The sequence below is a fragment of the Manihot esculenta genome, chromosome 5 (genome assembly GCF_001659605.2).
Source record: "Manihot esculenta cultivar AM560-2 chromosome 5, M.esculenta_v8, whole genome shotgun sequence".
Lineage (NCBI taxonomy): Eukaryota > Viridiplantae > Streptophyta > Magnoliopsida > Malpighiales > Euphorbiaceae > Manihot > Manihot esculenta.
In genome coordinates, this window is record NC_035165.2 from 3,044,864 (window position 1) to 3,062,353 (window position 17,490).

Sequence of the window (17,490 nt, forward strand, 5' to 3'; positions counted from 1 at the left end):
TTCTTTTGAATTTCCGGGACGACCTCGGGGCCTTGCCGGTTGTTTGTACAAGATTCAGGCTCATTGGCCTTACTGTCGCTTCATCATCTCAGCTGGTTTTGTGCCTAACTGAGACCTTGTTTCATGTAGAACGTTATTCATAAAGATAATCACATTGTATAAACAATTTTTATTTTCTCATGTCTGTCAAAATACAACGTTTTTCTTTACGAATATTTCAAGGAAAATACCTTTTTAGGTGCTGGATGTTCCAAGCGTGGGGCTCGGGGTTTCCTTGCATATCTTCGATTCGGTATACCCCGGGCTTAACCACTTTTGTCACCTTGAATGGACCTTCCCAGGTCGGTGCTAGCTTGCCTGCGGCTGCTCTTTTTCCTGTAGCTTCCAGGTTTCTTAAAGTCAGGTCTCCCACTTTCAAGCTTCTTTCTCTGACCTTTTGATTGTAATATCTTGCCGCTCGTTGTTGATAAGCAGCAGTTCGGACTTGGGCTTCTTCCCTAACTTCTTCAAGAGCATCTAGGTTGCTCCTTAATTTGTCCCCATTAGCGTTCTCACTAACGAATTGAACTCGATGAGTGGGGATCTGCAACTCAACTGGGACTACAGCCTCTGTGCCATAAGCAAGTGCAAACGGGGTTTCTTGAGTGGGCGCTCTGGGAGTGGTTCGGAGTGCCCATAGAGTGCTATTGAGTTCTTCTGCCCAATTCTCCTTTGCGCCATCCAGCCGTTTTTTTAATCCTTGAAGGATAGCTCTATTAGTGACTTCCGTTTGGCCATTAGTCTGAGGATGAGCCACGGAGGAGAACTTATGCCATATGCCCATGTTCGTCGTGAAGGCTCTGAAAGTGCTGCAGTCAAATTGTCTGCCGTTGTCTGAGATAAGTACTATTGGTATGCCAAATCTGCAGATGATATGTCCCCATACGAAATCTATCATCTTGCGAGCTGTGATTGTGGCTATTGCTTCTGCCTCTGGCCATTTCGAGAAATATTCCACAGCCACCACTACGAATTTCCTTTGCCCCATAGTCTTGGGGAAAGGTCCCAGGATGTCAATTCCCCATTGTGAGAAAGGCCATGGACTGGATATGCTTGCTTGAGGAGTGGCAGGGGTCCTGATGGCATTAGCAAATCTCTGACATACGTCACACCTCCGGACAAACTCTTCTGCTTCTTTTTTAACAGTGGGCCAGTAGTATCCTTGCCTGAATATTTTGTTAGCTAATGTCCCTGCTCCCTCGTGAGCCCCACATAGGCCTCTATGTATTTCCTCTATTACCTTTGCAGCTTCTTCCGGACTCACACACCGGAGCCATGGGCTGGACTTCCCTTTTCTGTATAAAGTTCCCCTTATTACTTGGTAATTGGTAGCTCGAGCTGCTATCTTTTTGGCTTCAACTTTATCTTCGGGGAGTTCGCCCTTTTCCAAGTATCTCAGGTATGGAGTCATCCAAGTTGGGCTCTGCTCCACCTGCAGTACTGTGTTTGTCTTCTTGAAGGCAGGTGTGCTGACATGCTGTATGTATACTTCATCAGGGAGCTGCTCTAACTCTTCTTTGGTCAGTCGACTAAGCAGGTCTGCCTCCTCATTTTCATCTCGAGGTATCCTCTGAAATCTCGTAATAACTCCTCGGCTCGTGAGGTCGGCTTCCACAGTTTTTACTTTATCAAGGTAACTCTGCATGATGGGATCTCTGGCCTGATATACTCCCGTCACCTGGTTGATCACCAGCTGAGAGTCACTATTTACTTCGAGGTCGGTTACCCCTATTTCCAAAGCTACCAACATTCCGTTCACCAAGGCTTCATATTCGGCCACATTATTAGAAGCTTTGAATTCTAGCCGTAAGGCATAACATACTTTAAAGCCCTCCGGCCCCTTAAGTATTATCCTAGCGCCACTGCCCTCAGAGCCTGATGCTCCGTCTACGTATAGCTTCCAGCTGGACTCTTGGGAAAGCTCTCCCTCTCCTTCTTTTCTTGGTATCTCCGAGGATGATCCTTCCTTCTCCTCGTTGAATGAGCATTCTGCTATGAAGTCAGCCAGCGCTTGAGATTTTATAGCTGTCCGAGGTCGGTACTCCAGACAGTAAGGGCTGATTTCCACGGACCATGCTAACATCCGTCCTGAAGTTTCCGGCCTACGTAGGATCTTCTTTAAAGGTTGGTCCGTCATCACAACTCCTTGGTGGCCTTCCAGATAAACTTTGAACTTCCGGACTGCTAACAACAAGGCATACGCCAATTTTTCAATGTTCGAGTATCTGACCTCAGTGTCTCTGAGTACCTTGCTGACGTAGAAAACAGGTTTCTGCTCCCCTTCTCCCACTCTTACTAGTACTGCGCTGACTGCTTGCTCTGAGGCTGCCAAGTATATCAGGAGTTCTTCCCCTTTTACAGGGCTGCTGAGCACGTGAGGCGAGCTGAGGTATTCCTTAAGCTCTGTGAAGGCTTTTTGGCAGTCTTCTGTCCATTCAAAATTCGGGACCTTCCTCAATTTTTTGAAGAATGGCAAACACTTTTCTACCGATCTCGACATAAATCGGTGAAGCGCCACTACTCTCCCGGTTAATCTCTGGACGTCCCTTACACAGGTCGGCTCTGGCATATTCAATATGGCTTCCACCTTCTCCGGATTGGGCTCAATGCCTTTTCCACTCACCATGTATCCCAAGAACTTTCCTCCCCTGATGAAGAAAGCACACTTTGTTGGATTCAACTTCATCCTGTATTGATCCAACACCCCAAATATCTCCCTTAAATCCGTTATGTGTTGTTGAAAAGTTGAACTTTTAACCACCATGTCATCCACATACACTTCTACGTTCCTGCCGATCTGGTTCTTAAAGATTTTATTCATTAATCGTTGGTAAGTTGCCCCGGCGTTTCTTAATCCGAAGGGCATAGCTCTGTAGCAGTAAGTCCCGTCTTCAGTTATAAATGAGGTCTTCTCCTCATCCGTCTTTTCCATTGGGATTTGGTGGTAACCAGACATAGCATCCAAAGAAGACATATAATCAAAACCGGCCGTTGAGTCAACCATCTTATTAATATCGGGGAGGGGGTAACAATCTTTAGGGCAGGCCTTATTCAGGTCGGTAAAATCTATACACATCCTGTATTTGCCATTGGCTTTTTTGACTAACACAGGATTTGCTAACCACTGTGGGTACATAACCTCCCTAATAAAGCCTGCCTCTTCTAGCTTCTGCACTTCTTCCTGGGTAGCCTGCTGCTTCTCTCTTCCCACTACTCTCTTCTTTTGCTTTACTGGTCTGGCCTCGGAGAGGACATTCAATCGGTGTGTCATCACTTTGGGGTCAATTCCCGGCATGTCTGAGGGCTTCCATGCGAAGGTCGGCGAGTGACTTCGGATCAGGGCCATGGCTTCACCTTTTTGTTTTTTGGTGAGGCCGGCATTGAGACTGAAGACCTTACTCGCTTCTTCTTCTGATAGGGAGAAGGTCTCCAGCTCTCCAACGGGCTCTGTCCGGGCTTCCTTTGTCTCATCCCTGACCTCCAAAACTTCCGAATCAAGCGCTTCTCCGGTTGAGTTCGGTTCCGTCACTGTGGCCAAGTATACTGCCCTTGCTTCTTCCTGGCTGCCCCGGACCATTCCCACTCCTCCTTCCGTTGGGAACTTGAGTGCCAGATACCTGATGCTAGTGACAGCTTCGAAGTTGAACAACGCCGGCCTCCCCAAAATCACATTGTAGCTCAGTGGGAGTTTGACCACCAAAAACACCTCATGATGGGTGCGAGCTCTGGGTGCTTCTCCCAAGGTAAGGGCCAGCTTCACCTTCCCTTCTACAAGTACCGGTGCTCCTCCGATCCCTTTGATGGGTGACTGGTCCCGAACCAGCTGTTCCTCTGGGATTCCCATCTGCTGGAAAACCCGATATGGCAATAAATTGACCTTACTCCCATCATCCACCAGAACCTTCTTCACCCGAAAATTATGAATGACTGCTTCAATGACAAGCGCGTCATCATGGGGCATCTGAATGCCCTGTGCATCCTCCGAAGAGAAAGCGATGGTCATGGGAGAGTGTTCAACGATCTGCATTACCTCGCCATTGCTGGTCTCCCCTTCCCGGTTTCTTTTCTTTCTTCGACGGTTCATCCGTCCTCCAGTTCCTCCAACAATCATATTAATAGTCCCACTGGACCCATCATTCACTGGTCCAGCTCCAGTTCTCCTAGGCATCTGGGCTGCCGGACCGGGTTGAGGCCTCTGCCCCTCTGGTTTCTTCACAAAATTTTTGAGATGCCCCCTTTTTATCAATCTTTCAATCTCCGCGATTAACTGAAAACAGTTATTTGTATCGTGGCCATGCGTCCGGTGGTACTGACAATACTTGTCAGGATTCCTCTGATCTGCTTCCGACTTCAAAGGTTTGGGCCACTGGAGAAACTCCTTATCCTGGACAGCCATGAGCACCTCGGCTCTGGACGCATTTAATGGAGTCGGTTTCTCCGGGACCCAAGGAGGGAGCACTCTTGGTTCGAGAACCCGAGGAGGAGGAGGCCTTTGATCCCTTCTTTCCCAGGCCTGCTTGTACGGCTCAGACCTCTTTCCATGCTTCTTCTCGTGTTTCTCCGACCTCCCCTCCTCCGGGGCTTTCTCTTTTCCTTCCACCCCTTTGGCAAATCTACTCGTTACTAAGGCGTCATCCTGCCTTATATACTTTTCCGCCCTCTTCATCAACTCGGCCAGTGAGGTCGGAGGTTTCCTGCTCAGAGAACCAAAGAACTCGGCAGAGGTTGTTCCCTTTTGCATGGCCTCTACCGCCCTTCCTTCGTCAAGCTCGGGAATCTGCAGGGCCTCCGTATTGAAACGGGCGACATACTCTCTGAGGGATTCACCAGCTTTTTGTCTCACTGTTTCCAGATAGCTCGTCTTCCTCTCTGCTGGCACCCCGGCTACGAACCGGCTAATGAAGCGGGTGGCCAGATCTCCGAAACTTTTAATGCTTCCGGCCTCCAGGTTGTTGAACCATGCCCTCGCTGGTCCCGAGAGCGTTGTTGGGAACACCTTGCACATCAGAGCATCTGACAGAGTTTGCAACTCCATGAAGGTCTTATAATTCATGACATGCTCTCTCGGGTTACCAGCCCCATTATAGGCCGCCATCGGCGACATCATAAACTTTTTGGGAACGGTCTCCTGCTGCATTAACTTTGAGAAGGGAGAAGAAGTAGGCAAGGAGGTTTGACTCTGATCTTTCTTACCTAGCTCGGCTAGGAGCTGCTCCTTCAACCTTTTCAGCTTTTGGTTCATTTTCTCGTCTTCCGGGCTGGATCTCTTGCCCAAACTACATTCTTCCTCCTCTGTTTCAGTTCCCGTTTCCCTGGTTGTTTCAGCAGAATAGTCGTTCACCTCTTCATTTTCTATCAACTCTCTTGCCCTTCTCCCATGAATTCGGGCCTCTGATTCTTCCTCTTCTCCGGCATCGTGGTTGTTAGTTTGGAGGCGGGCAGAGGTAGGTTGGGGTTCATTGGTTCTGGGTTCCTCCACTACTGGGAGTGCGTTTACTGGGGTGCTAAGTCCCCTTTGTTGCATTATCTGCCCCAACCAGTGAGCAGTGGTTTGTAGCTGGAGAGCCATGGTTTGAATGTCTTGGTTAGACAGGGTCATGGTGGGAGTATTCCCTGCCAGGCTTGGCGAGGGATTAAGAGAAATAGGTGTTTGGTTATTCAATGTTGTAGGGCTAGAAAAGGAGAACTGCTGCCCATCTTGGGCAGAGCTCAAGTCATTTGGAATATTAAGGTTACTTTCTTGGTGGTTTGCCATCGTGGATCTTAGTGGGTTTTGAAAGTGAAAACTCCGGTGATGAAAAGATCTCCTTCGTTTCCCACAGACGACGCCAATTGATGATCTGAGATCCAATAGAATAGGGTTTTACAAGGGTTTTGTATTACTGAATAAGGCTTCTCTTTATGAGGAGAGGACTCCTCTTTTATACATTGTCTTGCTTGCTGGTGACGTGTAAAGGTCTCTCCAGGATTGGGCCACGCGTCTCTGCCATGCAGATTCGGAGGTACTAGGGTATCAGCCGCCTGCTCCATGCGTAACGGCCTCTGATTCTTCTCGTGCGTACGTTCGAGCGGATCTGCCAGGCTGTCTGGTGAATACTTTTCTGGATCCTGGGCTAGGCCGAGAGTTGGGCCGGACGCTAAGCCTGAGTGGAGAGGGCCTGCTTCGTGTGGGCCGGGCCGGCTTGAGTGGAGAAGATGGGTCGAGCCCGGCATTGAAGGTTGGATGAGCCAGGCTTGTTATGTATATCAGGTGTGTGGGCCTCTTCGTCATGGGCCTTGGGCTGTGGTTAAGCCCCTGGCCCGGGGTGAAGGAATCCAGCGGTCATCAGAAATATTTGTAAATAAGAAATTAATTTTAAAAATAATAATAAGATATTTTGTCATTATTTTCTAGTGTATTAAAATATTAAAATGATAATTATAAATTAGGAGTATTTTCTTATTATATATGTTGTATACAAGTTCTATAAAATATTTTTGTGTAGATCTTAAATTTTTTTATATATTATTAAAATATTAAAAGAAAAATTTTATAAATAAAAAAAGTCAATTTTTTTGAAAAAATAATTTTTTTTTTGAAATGGTTGGAAAAATAAATTATATAGTTCTTTTCAATTCTTATATATATTTATATATAATTGACCTTTTTACAAAATTTTATTAGAAATATATTACATATTAAATATATTCTAAAAAGTATTTTAAGAAAAATTGCTTCTTTTTTTAAAAAATAAACTCATTTTCATGTGTATATAAATTTATTTATAAATTTTATTTTTTAAATTAAATTAATTAATAAAAATATATCATCTCGTTAAAAAATATTTTTTAAATATAAATTAGTTTATAAAAATAAACGAAAATTTAGTTCAATTCGAATTAGAGCATTAGATAAATGCAAGGGCATGCGAGATTAATTGGTCACTAACCACCTGACCTGGGAATGGTATTGTATTTCAAGACAAGAAAGAGAAACAGAATAAGGGTAGGTCCCGCAGAGAAATCATGCGGGTCATGTTAAAGAATAATTAATGTCCGAAGCGATTACTTTAACCTCCACATGACAGCTTGGCGCTACCCAATAATGTGGCTCCACAACGAACATGCTCACTGGTCCACGTATCACTTAATCCCAGCTCCCCAACGCCATAAACATGTATTTATAAAATGAGAGGGAACTTTGCCTTTATTTTTTAAAATAATATTAAATTACCTTTAAATAGAGAAATCTATAATTTTATTTTATTTAAACTTAAATAGATAAAATAGAAAGAAACTAAAATTTTTTTATATACCCTTATCTGTATAATTTTGTTTTATATGAAAACTTTTAATTCAAACATCACCTTTAGATTTTAGTGTAATTTTCATTGGTATCGGCAGAATTAAAAAATTACGTTTTTAGCAAGGAACAGGACAAAAGATATTGTCCCTACGGCTACGGATGCTTGACAGTTAGTCAAGGTAATCTTTTGGTGGACTCATTTGTACCGTTACCATTTTGTACTCATTTTCTCTACGACATCGTTTTTGCAAGCCGACACTGCTGCTTTATCATTGGCCCAATTATACCACCGTGGTATTACCACGCATCCTTCCACAAATCAGTGCTCAGTTGCGCCACTCCATCAACCATTCTGTGACCAGTAATTAAAACTAACGTTGATCTATTGGGTCCTTTAAAGTAACCCATGCTTGTGCGATTCACGTTCCTGGCGCTTATAAAGAGCCCTCACCCAATTATGCAACGTTGCCAGGTTTTCTACTAAGCTGTGTTCAAGGAAATGGCAGAGCAGGAAGCGAAGAAGCTAGAAGCTGAATCATCGGTGATAAATACTCCGGCAACGGCGGAAGTTAAAGACGCCACGGCACAGCAGAAATTATTGTTCCACCGCCTGAAGAGAAGCCTGATGAATCCAAAGCTCTTGCCGTAGTCGAAAGTAAGCTCTCTCACCCCCTCGCATTCTGTTTATCTGAAACGATATCTTGCTATCTCTGCTTATAGAAATTAGCTTTGATTTTCTTATTTTTTTGTCTTTTTAGAAAATAAACTGAGAACATTTGGCTGGTTTTCACATCGACTGAATGAAGATATATAATTAATTTTGTTTTAAATATTTTCCCTTGTCTTTTTATTTTCGATGATCCTCTGATTATGGCTTTTAGAGGATTTAGACTGGAAATGGCATTTTCTTTCAACGATTTCCTATTCCTCTCTGTTAACGTCGTTTCACATTCTTGTTTTGAGCACTCCCCTCCCTTGCCTTCTCTCTCTCTCCCTCCTTTTTTTTTTTTTTTTGTTTTTTTTTTGCTTATCGGATGAGCTACAAGCGAGGTAGTATTTTTTGCTTAAATTTTCACCACTCTTATTTGAAAAGTTATTTGCATGATTACTTCTGTTATTTATCTCGATCTAAATGAACTCGTATTTATTTTCATTTTATCAATGTTTTTTAGAAGGAGAATTTTCCTCTCCCATAGTCATCTATGGCTATGAAATTTCCTATTTTCACTTTGAATACATTTAGTACTAAAAACATTAAAAAACAGAAAGGTTGTTTAGGGTCATCTTTTGTATTTCTTGATACTTGAAATTTAATATGGAGTTAGCAGTCGGTGGATTTAATTTAAAATTAAATTAAATTAAATTAAATAAGTTAAAAAATAAAATTTTAATATTTAAAAAAATTAAATCAAAGTGATTTTGATAAGAAACTGAATTTGATACAGTTTAATTTGATTTGATTTGATCGGTTTGAATTTTTAATAAATTTTTTATTTTTTCTCTTTATTTTTAGTATTTTAAAATTTAATTAGAATATTTTAATTTTAATATGATCTAATCTCTCTATATTATTATAATATACTATTATCACTAATCGGTTCGATTTGATTTTTTAAATTTTTTTTTAATTAAAATCGAATCAAATCGAAATAATTAAAATTTTTAAAATTAAAAATTAAATTAAAATAAATAAAATATTAAACTAAAATTTTAAATTAATTCAATTCAATTAGTTTTTTCAATTTAAATTAAATAACACTAACTCCAATTCAATACTAGAAATTTAATATTCTCCTTGCACCTATCCTTTAATAAAAAAACTTTTCTGGCATGGTTGTGCTCGGTTTTGCAATTGGTGAGAAAGGAAGATCAAGCTATGGTGGTAATAATCTGTTGGGCTCTTTGGCAAGCATGATGTGGTCTAGTCTTCGAAGTGGTCGAGCCCTATTGTTGTGGTGTATCGGGCCAGGACAATCCTCTAGGATTGGTGTAATGTGCGGCACGTTAATGACAGTTCTTCTAATGCTGTGCCAACTCCATTCTTGAAAGCTAATGTAGATGCAACAATCTTCCCCGATGGCTTCATTGGAATTGGTGGAGTGCTTCGCTCATATGATGGTTCTTTTGTTGGTGCTTGTCAACTTCAACTCCTTAGTTACTTCTCTCATAAAATAGCTGAGCTAATTGCTATTAGAGAAGTTTTGAGTTGGATTAAGAGGGTGGGTTATGATCAATTAGTGTTAGAATAAGATGCTCTTATGGCAGTGAAACTTTGCTTTTTTCTTCGAGTTCTGTTTTTTTCTAATTTTAGATTTCTTGTTAATGATTATAAATCTCTAATAGTATAAATGAATTCATTATCTGTAAATTTTATTGTAAATCTCTAATAGTATTGATGAAAGTGAATTTTGTTCTTCAAATCTAACAATAGTGTGACACATTTTATAATTAGAACCCTCTCTACTATTTCAGACAGTATGGAGTGGCTCAACACTCCTCCATAATGAGAGTATGGAGTGGCTCAGCACTTCTCCATAATTGATTGTTTATTTTTTAATGTTTGACTTTTGAATTTAGATGCAATTACATTTTTAGTTAAAAAAAAATTTTTTTTTCTTAAATATATTATTATAAAAATATTGAAAATTTAATTTAAACTTATATTCTGATCATAAAAATATTAAAATAATGAAATAATTTAAATTTTTTAAAAACTTTTTTTACCCCTCAATTGTGATGTCTAAGTACCTCTTAAACGGCAATATATAAAAGGACAGTCGCGATTAGGCTTATAATTGAAAAAAAAAATTGTTTATTAAAAAAAGGACGTATATAATTTAAAGTTAAAATTATTAAATATGAATTAACTATAGCCCACTTGTTAATCTTGAATCCAATAATTCCAATTACAATTTTCAAGGATTGTAGCTCAAAGGGCGAACTGTTGAAATATTGTCCCTTTAGAATATCAGCAGCCAAAATAAATTATTTTATATTGATAAAAAAACATTTTATTTTTATATTATGCAATTCAATTAATCTCTCAATTTTAAAAATACATTAAAATATTTTTAATATTTTAAATAATTTATTAAATATTTTACTATTTAAAATTTTTTTAATTAATATTTAATTTTATAAAAAGTTTATTAATTAATTTTTTAACATTAAATAGTTAATACTAATTAATTTAGTAATAATACTAATTAATTTAGTAATTAATAGATTTTTTAAGATGTTAAAAAAATTTTAATGTATTTTTTAAATTTAATTAAATTGAATTTTCTTAAAATATAGAAATAGTAAATTTCTTGTTTATATTCTAGTGAAACTTGTCCCTACTTAGCCTAAAGGCATCCAGAGCAGGATCCTTGGCCAGTCGCCACTACGTCATTCGTATCCCAAGTTGGGTAAAGCTTCATAAAGACATGCAACAATTTCTTTTTCTTTTTTGAGTTCAATAAAGACGTGTTTTTAATTTTTTTTTTTTTCTTTAAACATGTCTGATGATTCTTGATTGCAAGACTTTACTTATTTCTTCCTTTAACTTTGCTTTAATCTCGTGACAAAAAAACAGCAAAAATTAACTTAACCATTTTGAACTTTTCCTGCATAATTCTGTATGTTTTACGTTAAACTTTTGCTCATCTTTTGAATGAAATAGAAAAAAGGCATTTATCTTTCAATGAGTAGTCCATGACCAGTGAACCCCAAGACCATATACGGAGGCTTGCTTGTTCAGCATTTTGACCTCAAAAGATAAATCATTCAGTATAATTTAATGATGTTATATAAGAGGATCACATTTATAATCCCAATTTAAGGATGACGTAGAATTTGTCCGAGAAAAGGAACTGAAAAATAAAGGCTAGGCATACTCGTGTAACAAAAAAGTGGGTGTCCCTTCAAAAAAGGGTCATGGTGCCTGAGTTCTAAAACAAACATGATGTTACAATGATATTGTTTGTATTCTTTCATAAAACTTAGAGAACAAGTATTAATAATTTAGAAAAAATTTTATACGCATTTGGATGTAAGTTCACGGATCCAACATCAGGAGGTCGAAACGCTGTCCTTTGTTAGTGATTTAAGGAAAACTTATTTAGATTCCGTTAACTATAATCTTGTATATAAAAGAATTCATATATTTATATCTTACGTTTATGGTGGACCGGATTTAAACGAGAATTAGTCAGGTTTTAAAATTCTGATTACTTGTACCAGATTGTTGATGATGAGTAATATTTTTTTTGGTATAAAATTTTAGGGTTTTCACTTAATTATTTTATGTTGTGCAGCGATTCCAGAATCTGCTTCAAAAAAGATCTCGAAGGGATCATTGGACAGAGGTGAATTTTCTATGAATCCTTCGTATCTGTTGTCTTCCATCTAAATAAGTTTGTGAGTGTGGAAGATTAAATCAGAAGAGTCTATTTCTTTTTATCTAATTTATTCTGTTGGCCAAATAAGTATATCCTATTTTAATCAATTTTTATTCTGCTGGTTTTAAATTTTGATCATTTGAACACTTGTTGGGTAAGCACAAACAGGACAGTTTTACTTAGATCCAGTATAGAGCATGATGAAAATGTTCGTTTTCCATGTCGTCTTCCCTCAGGAGTAACACATACGCTCATGTTTTGTTTTCCAGACATTGCTCTTGCAGAGGTTGAAAAGGAAAAGAAAAATTCCTTTATCAAGGCATGGGAAGATAGTGAGAAAACTAAAGCCGAGAATAAGTATGTAATTCTTTAAATCTATCCTATTTGTTTCCCTTCCCTTTTTTTTTCCCTATGTTCAGCATCTGATATGTCGCTAAATTATACAAGAAGTGAAAGTGGCATCTTAATCATCAGAACAAAACTTGTAATTGAGCACCTGATCGCTAATAAACATCACATTTTAACATGGTACAGTTCCCTCTTCAGTAGCCAAGGTGATCAATCTTGGATGATCAACGTGAAATGAATGATCAGGATAAACTTGTCTAGCATTGATGTAGTTATTATATATTAGTTGTAATAAGGAAATTAGCAATATGTTGAGTAGAATGGTAATCTGTTCAAAGATCTTATCTGTTGTTTTAATTTGCATGTGCATACATGAGGGGTCTGATTGTTGAAAAACTTAGCAACTACGCTGATATTGCTGATCAGGGCTCAGAAAAAGCTCTCCTATGTTACTTCCTGGGAGAACAGCAAGAAGGCTGCATTGGAAGCCAAATTGAGAAAGATTGAGGCAACTAACCCCTTGTCATTAAGGATCAATATCAATGATTCTGCTCCTGTTTATTACTTCTATATGTGTGCTTAGTTTCCCTAAGAATCAACAAATCTCCCTACCCTCTTTCTTCCCACCATTGTATACGTGATTTGCAACAGTGGCTATTTGGGAAATTGAAAGGGATGATACTCTGATGATTATAGTAGGTAGCTCTTTAAAATTTGAGCTTCAATACTAATAACTCAACGAGTTGGCAGGAAAAATTGGAGAAGAAAAAGGCAGAATATGCAGAGAAGATGAAAAACAAAGTAGCTTCACTTCACAAACAGGCTGAAGAAAAGAGAGCAATGGTTTAGGCCAAACGAGGAGAAGAAGTCCTAAAGGCAGAGGAAATGGCTGCAAAATACCGTGCAACTGGGCAAACTCCAAAGAAACACCTTGGTTGCTTCTAAAGTTGAAAGTTTTGAGCTTGGTCTGAAAGCATCAACTGTAACCAGTGCTATTTCTCTGCATTTATTATTATTTTTTTAAAACTCCCTCCGTATCTGTACGCTTCTCTTCTTCGTTTCTCTCCTTGGTTTCGTTTCTTTGCCTCTGAAAAAAAAAAAAAAATCAAATTTCTGCAATCGAGTTTGTGTATATATGTAAATACAATATTTTGTCTATGACAGAAGAGTATCTGACTTCTTAAATGCAAGACTGCAAACATTTTAATGGAATTAACGTTATTTTGTGAAAAGTAATAACTGATCTGCAGGTCACTCTTAACACGAACCATTGAGATCAGCTTCTGCTTATGACGCTCGGATCTGATTCATTACCAGATGGGTAAAGACCCAAGTCATTTCGCTTGACAACAGGTAAGTCAGTTTCAGATGGTAACTAGTATGTGTTTTCATATTAATTACATCATATCTAAGTATCAGAAATTCATTGCAATACATCTAGACTGAACTTTTCGTAATGTAGACACTAAGATAAAATTCTAGAGAACAAGCGTCCTTCCATGTGGACAATTGCAGTGTACATATAGAGCATATTTGCCAATCTAAAATCTGAAAAGATTAGGTCACAAAGAATTATATATCTTCTCTCTATAAATATAAATAGCAGGGCTCCAATATTAAGACTAGGAATTGTTAACGTTTCCACACCTTCTAACTCAGACGAAGAATCTAACATAATAACTAGCCATTAATCTCTATAAGTTTTTGTCTGCTTTTACATGGCTTCATAGCTCTTAGACCCAAAAAGGTAGTTCAGATTCAAGCAAACGAGGCTTCAAATTACACTGCAAGATCTTGTTCACAAAACTACATTGCCGAATAAGTGGCATAGCCGTCCATGTTTTCTTCCAAGAAACTCATATCATTGTTAATGGGAAAATCCAACAAAAGTTGTAGTGTTGAGTCTGAAGAATCCTCCAACTCAAGGGAGCTTGATGAATCAGACCCAGCATTCAAATCTTCAGCATAAGATTTGCAGCTCTTGCACTCTGTATCTTCATTTTGATTGCGTGCTGTGGTAGAGCAGCCTGCTAAGTTGGGGCTAATATCAGCAGTGACAGCTGAAACTGATCCACATTTAGTCGATGAAGACGCCTGAGATGCTGAAGCAGGGCTTTTGCGAGTAGTTTTATCTGCCTGATTGAATTTTCGAAATGAGTCTCCAACTTCAGAATTCCATATTCGCAGGAAATAATCATTATCACTTTTCCCTGGAGTTGGTGGATTGAAGAGTGAGGACTCCCTGGAAAGCCGAGCCTCAGCTTCAAGCCTAGCACTCTCCCATTGTGCCATATGGCGAGTAGCAGGGGATGCAGGTGCTTTTATGGCTGGTCCACAAGAGGTAAAGGGCTCATGAGTTTGGGGGTCAAGTCCCATGCAAAGAAGGCGTTTCTTCAGGTGGGTGTTCCACAAGTTCTTTATCTCATTATCTGTTCTGCCTGGTAGCTGAGAGGCAATGGCAGCCCACCTGAATAATATAGAAACATCAAGACTGCACAGGATTCTTATAACACATATTAACAGTTGAATTAAAAAGATTACTTCCATTAGTCTCATTTAAATTATCAAGAGCAAGAATATTGGAGAAATGATTCATTTCGCCCAGAAGCTTGGACAATCATTCTTCAGAGATACCCAACTGAACATGTTTAACTAATCAATCAAGAAACAATTATCAAACAAGCTCATGAATTGTAGCGTTGGTTATGGTCCTCATCTTACAGAAGGCTCTTACCTATTTCCAAGAATACCATGAAGCTGAATGACAAGTTTCTCCTCTTCAAGAGTGAAGGGACCTCGTTTTATATCTGGCCTAAGATAGTTGGTCCATCTAAGCCGGCAACTCTTACCACAGCGAAGAAGACCTGCAAAACAAAAAGCAGCTAAAATCATATAAATTTACATTTACTGATCTGTTTGTGCAAGCAGAGCAAGTGAAACACCATTTTTGTTTTATATATGTACATTACCATAACCCACAAATCTGAAAGCTAAAACCTAAAAAAGATTTCAAGCTCGAACCACCAAGACAGATAAAATCACCACCCTTTTGCTATATTCAGTGAAAAGAAATATAAATGGCACAGGGTATTACCATCACATTTCCAGGCAATCTAGTTGAAATTAATCCATGATGCATGCTAACACACCACTATTCAGATCATAAGCAAAATTATACTTTGTTAAAGCACATAATTTTGCCACAAAGCTGATAATTTGCTAGTTCTCTAAGCAACAAACAAATGGAGGCCAATTTTGCATACGAAATCTAAAGCAGCGACTAACCCGTAAGTACCTGCGAGCTTAGGGAGAGAGCGCCAACTGCCATGTCCATTCTTCTTGATGTAACTGATAAGAATCTCATCTTCTTCAGGTGTCCAGGGTCCCTTTTTCAATCCCTTCTTATCACAACAGGGTGTTCTTCCCATCTCTTTTTATCTCACTTCAACTAACACTCAGCAATAGCACAAAATCACCTACCCAGCTAGAAATATATCACTTTTGTCACCAAGGATCAAGAAAAGCGAGCAACTTTTCAAGAAGTGAATAAGCTGGAGCTGCAAGAGACGAGCTGCGAAGTGAATCAATAGCCTGCGAGAGAGAGAGAGAGAGAGAGAGAGAGAGAGGGAGATTTGAATGCTAGCTTGCTCTTATCCAGGGAAATTTGAAGTGAGAATTTATTGTGGGTGGAAGAAAGGACGATAAGCGAGTTTGAAGCTGTAAAAGCAATAAATATAGGGTTGTATTGTGCAAGTGTATGTATTTATATGTGCATGAAAGCTACAGGCATTGAGGAGGTTTCGATCATATCATTGAGCAAAGAAACCAGTACAAACAGTGAACAGCGATTAATGGGATTTCATTTTTGACGTTTTTCTTTTCACAGAACTGGCAAGAAAGAGAAGTGCATTGATGATGAAAGCGAGAACATTAATGACGGATTCTCTTGTTGCAGAGAGGGAAAATTTATTGGGAAAGAGAAGAGCAATGGCCCTCGAGCCTCGATAATGACCAACAGTGTACGGACGCACTATGATATGACCCTCCTGTTTATATTGAAATTAATTATAAGATAAAATATTTATTTGAGGATTGTTTGGTCAGTGAGAAAACGGGAAAGGGTGAAACTTTTTCCAGATCAAAATGGAAGAAACGAAAAGAAAACCAACAAACAAAATGATGGATGGGATTGGTGGGGGTTAGATTCATGGGTTTCAGTTTCTATATTGTCTACAGGGTGCTCTCCTGAGCGAGTCCTGACAATCACTTTGCTACACGTTAGTGCCTGTTTGGGAATCCATTATTATAAATACAGAACAATATATAGCCACAATTATTTGTGAATTTTTTAGGACAGAGCTGAATGAACAGAGGAAGCCACTACTGTTCGAAAGATAATAATGCAAGCAAGCAAAGCAAGTCCATCCAACTTCATTGAGCCTAATAAATGCAGTCAAAGGTGAAGTTGATCGCTCCCTGCTTTTGGACTGACAAGCTTTCCAACATATGCGTGCATCTACTCGGCATACTACTATGGCTTCAATATTAAAATAATTTGTTCATGGGTAGTATATCTTTTATTGGGAAAACATTAAAAAAAAAAAATTATAACCCATGAATACGCATTGTGGAGAGATATTTGCAGTTGCAGGCAAGGGTCAGAAAATTCTAAAAAAGAAAAATAAAAGGAAGAGGAGGATTGGTCAAGGATTTGGGGTAGGAGAGGAGCCTTTCCTTTCATTTATGATGTCGGCGACATGTAGCGTACTTAAGAACTATTTAGGAAGTTACACGCAGGGCTTGGGTTGCAGGTTTCAGCCTCACATGTCCTTTTGCATTTAATGATTTGTATTTTAATTTTTCAAAAAGAAAAACCTAAGAAGAAATTTTCCTTGCTTTTTTTTTTTTTGGTCGAAGAAGAAATTTCCTTTGCTACTTTATCACATGGAGGGGGGGAGCGAGTCCCGTATGCAAACAGCCCACCAGACATCCCAAACTCACGAAACGCAAAGAAGAAGAGCCTCCTTATTTGCATTTCCTTGTTTTCCACCACCTATCGCCTTCCTATTGGGAATTTCAAGCATAAATGATAATTTTAATATAATGGTAAATAAGGTAAAAATAAAGCAAATTAAAAACAACAATAATACTTTATTAATTCAATTAAGGGTAAACATTGAAAATACCGAATTCAATTTGTTAAAAATAAAATTACCCTAAAAACTCCCGAAGTAACTATTACAAATATTTGCGGTTCGCCGGTTGGCCAGTTCAACTGAATTACTTTGATTTCTACAAAAATTAATGCTCAATGACCATAGCATGTGGTACTACAGCAGCTACCACATAGACATTCTATTTTTTTATCAAGGAGAAGGCCTGGTAAGCCTCTAGATTTTAATCTTTCAACGTTGACATAACCACTTAAGAGACAAA

General features: G+C 38.7%; 1 protein-coding gene, 1 long non-coding RNA gene and 1 pseudogene across 5 annotated transcripts; 2 read left to right on the top strand and 1 right to left on the bottom strand.

Moving 5' to 3' along the window:
• Positions 1 to 7,606: 7,606 nt before the first annotated feature.
• On the top strand, positions 7,607 to 9,612 carry LOC122723613. The gene is made up of 2 exons (XR_006350605.1): positions 7,607 to 7,979; positions 9,189 to 9,612. It is a non-coding gene; the product is annotated as an uncharacterized LOC122723613 (long non-coding RNA).
• Positions 9,613 to 9,672: 60 nt separating this feature from the next.
• Positions 9,673 to 13,398, top strand: LOC110614650 (annotated as a pseudogene).
• A 132-nt stretch (positions 13,399 to 13,530) lies between these two features.
• LOC110615935 (transcription factor MYB17) lies at positions 13,531 to 17,380 on the bottom strand. Of its 4 annotated transcripts, none has more exons than XM_021758162.2 (3): positions 15,350 to 17,380; positions 14,789 to 14,918; positions 13,531 to 14,521 (listed from the first exon to the last, which is right to left on the bottom strand). In XM_021758162.2, exons 1-3 carry the CDS (start codon positions 15,480 to 15,482, stop codon positions 13,861 to 13,863), a joined length of 924 nt encoding a protein of 307 aa, XP_021613854.1. In that variant the 5' UTR covers positions 15,483 to 17,380; the 3' UTR covers positions 13,531 to 13,860. The 4 variants fall into 4 exon arrangements, with proteins under 4 accessions (XP_021613854.1, XP_043812289.1, XP_021613855.1 ...); XM_043956354.1 differs by having other exon boundaries at positions 15,340 to 15,476; XM_021758163.2 differs by having other exon boundaries at positions 13,531 to 14,692; positions 15,340 to 15,476.
• Positions 17,381 to 17,490: the final 110 nt, after the last annotated feature.

Excerpts from the sequence above, each read along its gene's own strand:
- LOC110615935 (XM_021758162.2), bottom strand. The coding sequence starts at position 15,482 with ATGGGAAGAACACCCTGTTGTGATAAGAAGGGATTGAAAAAGGGACCC. Across the intron at positions 14,919-15,349 it reads CTCTCTCCCTAAGCTCGCAG|GTCTTCTTCGCTGTGGTAAG; the intron begins GTACTTACGGGT and ends TTTGTTTTGCAG. Across the intron at positions 14,522-14,788 it reads CATGGTATTCTTGGAAATAG|GTGGGCTGCCATTGCCTCTC; the intron begins GTAAGAGCCTTC and ends TATATTATTCAG.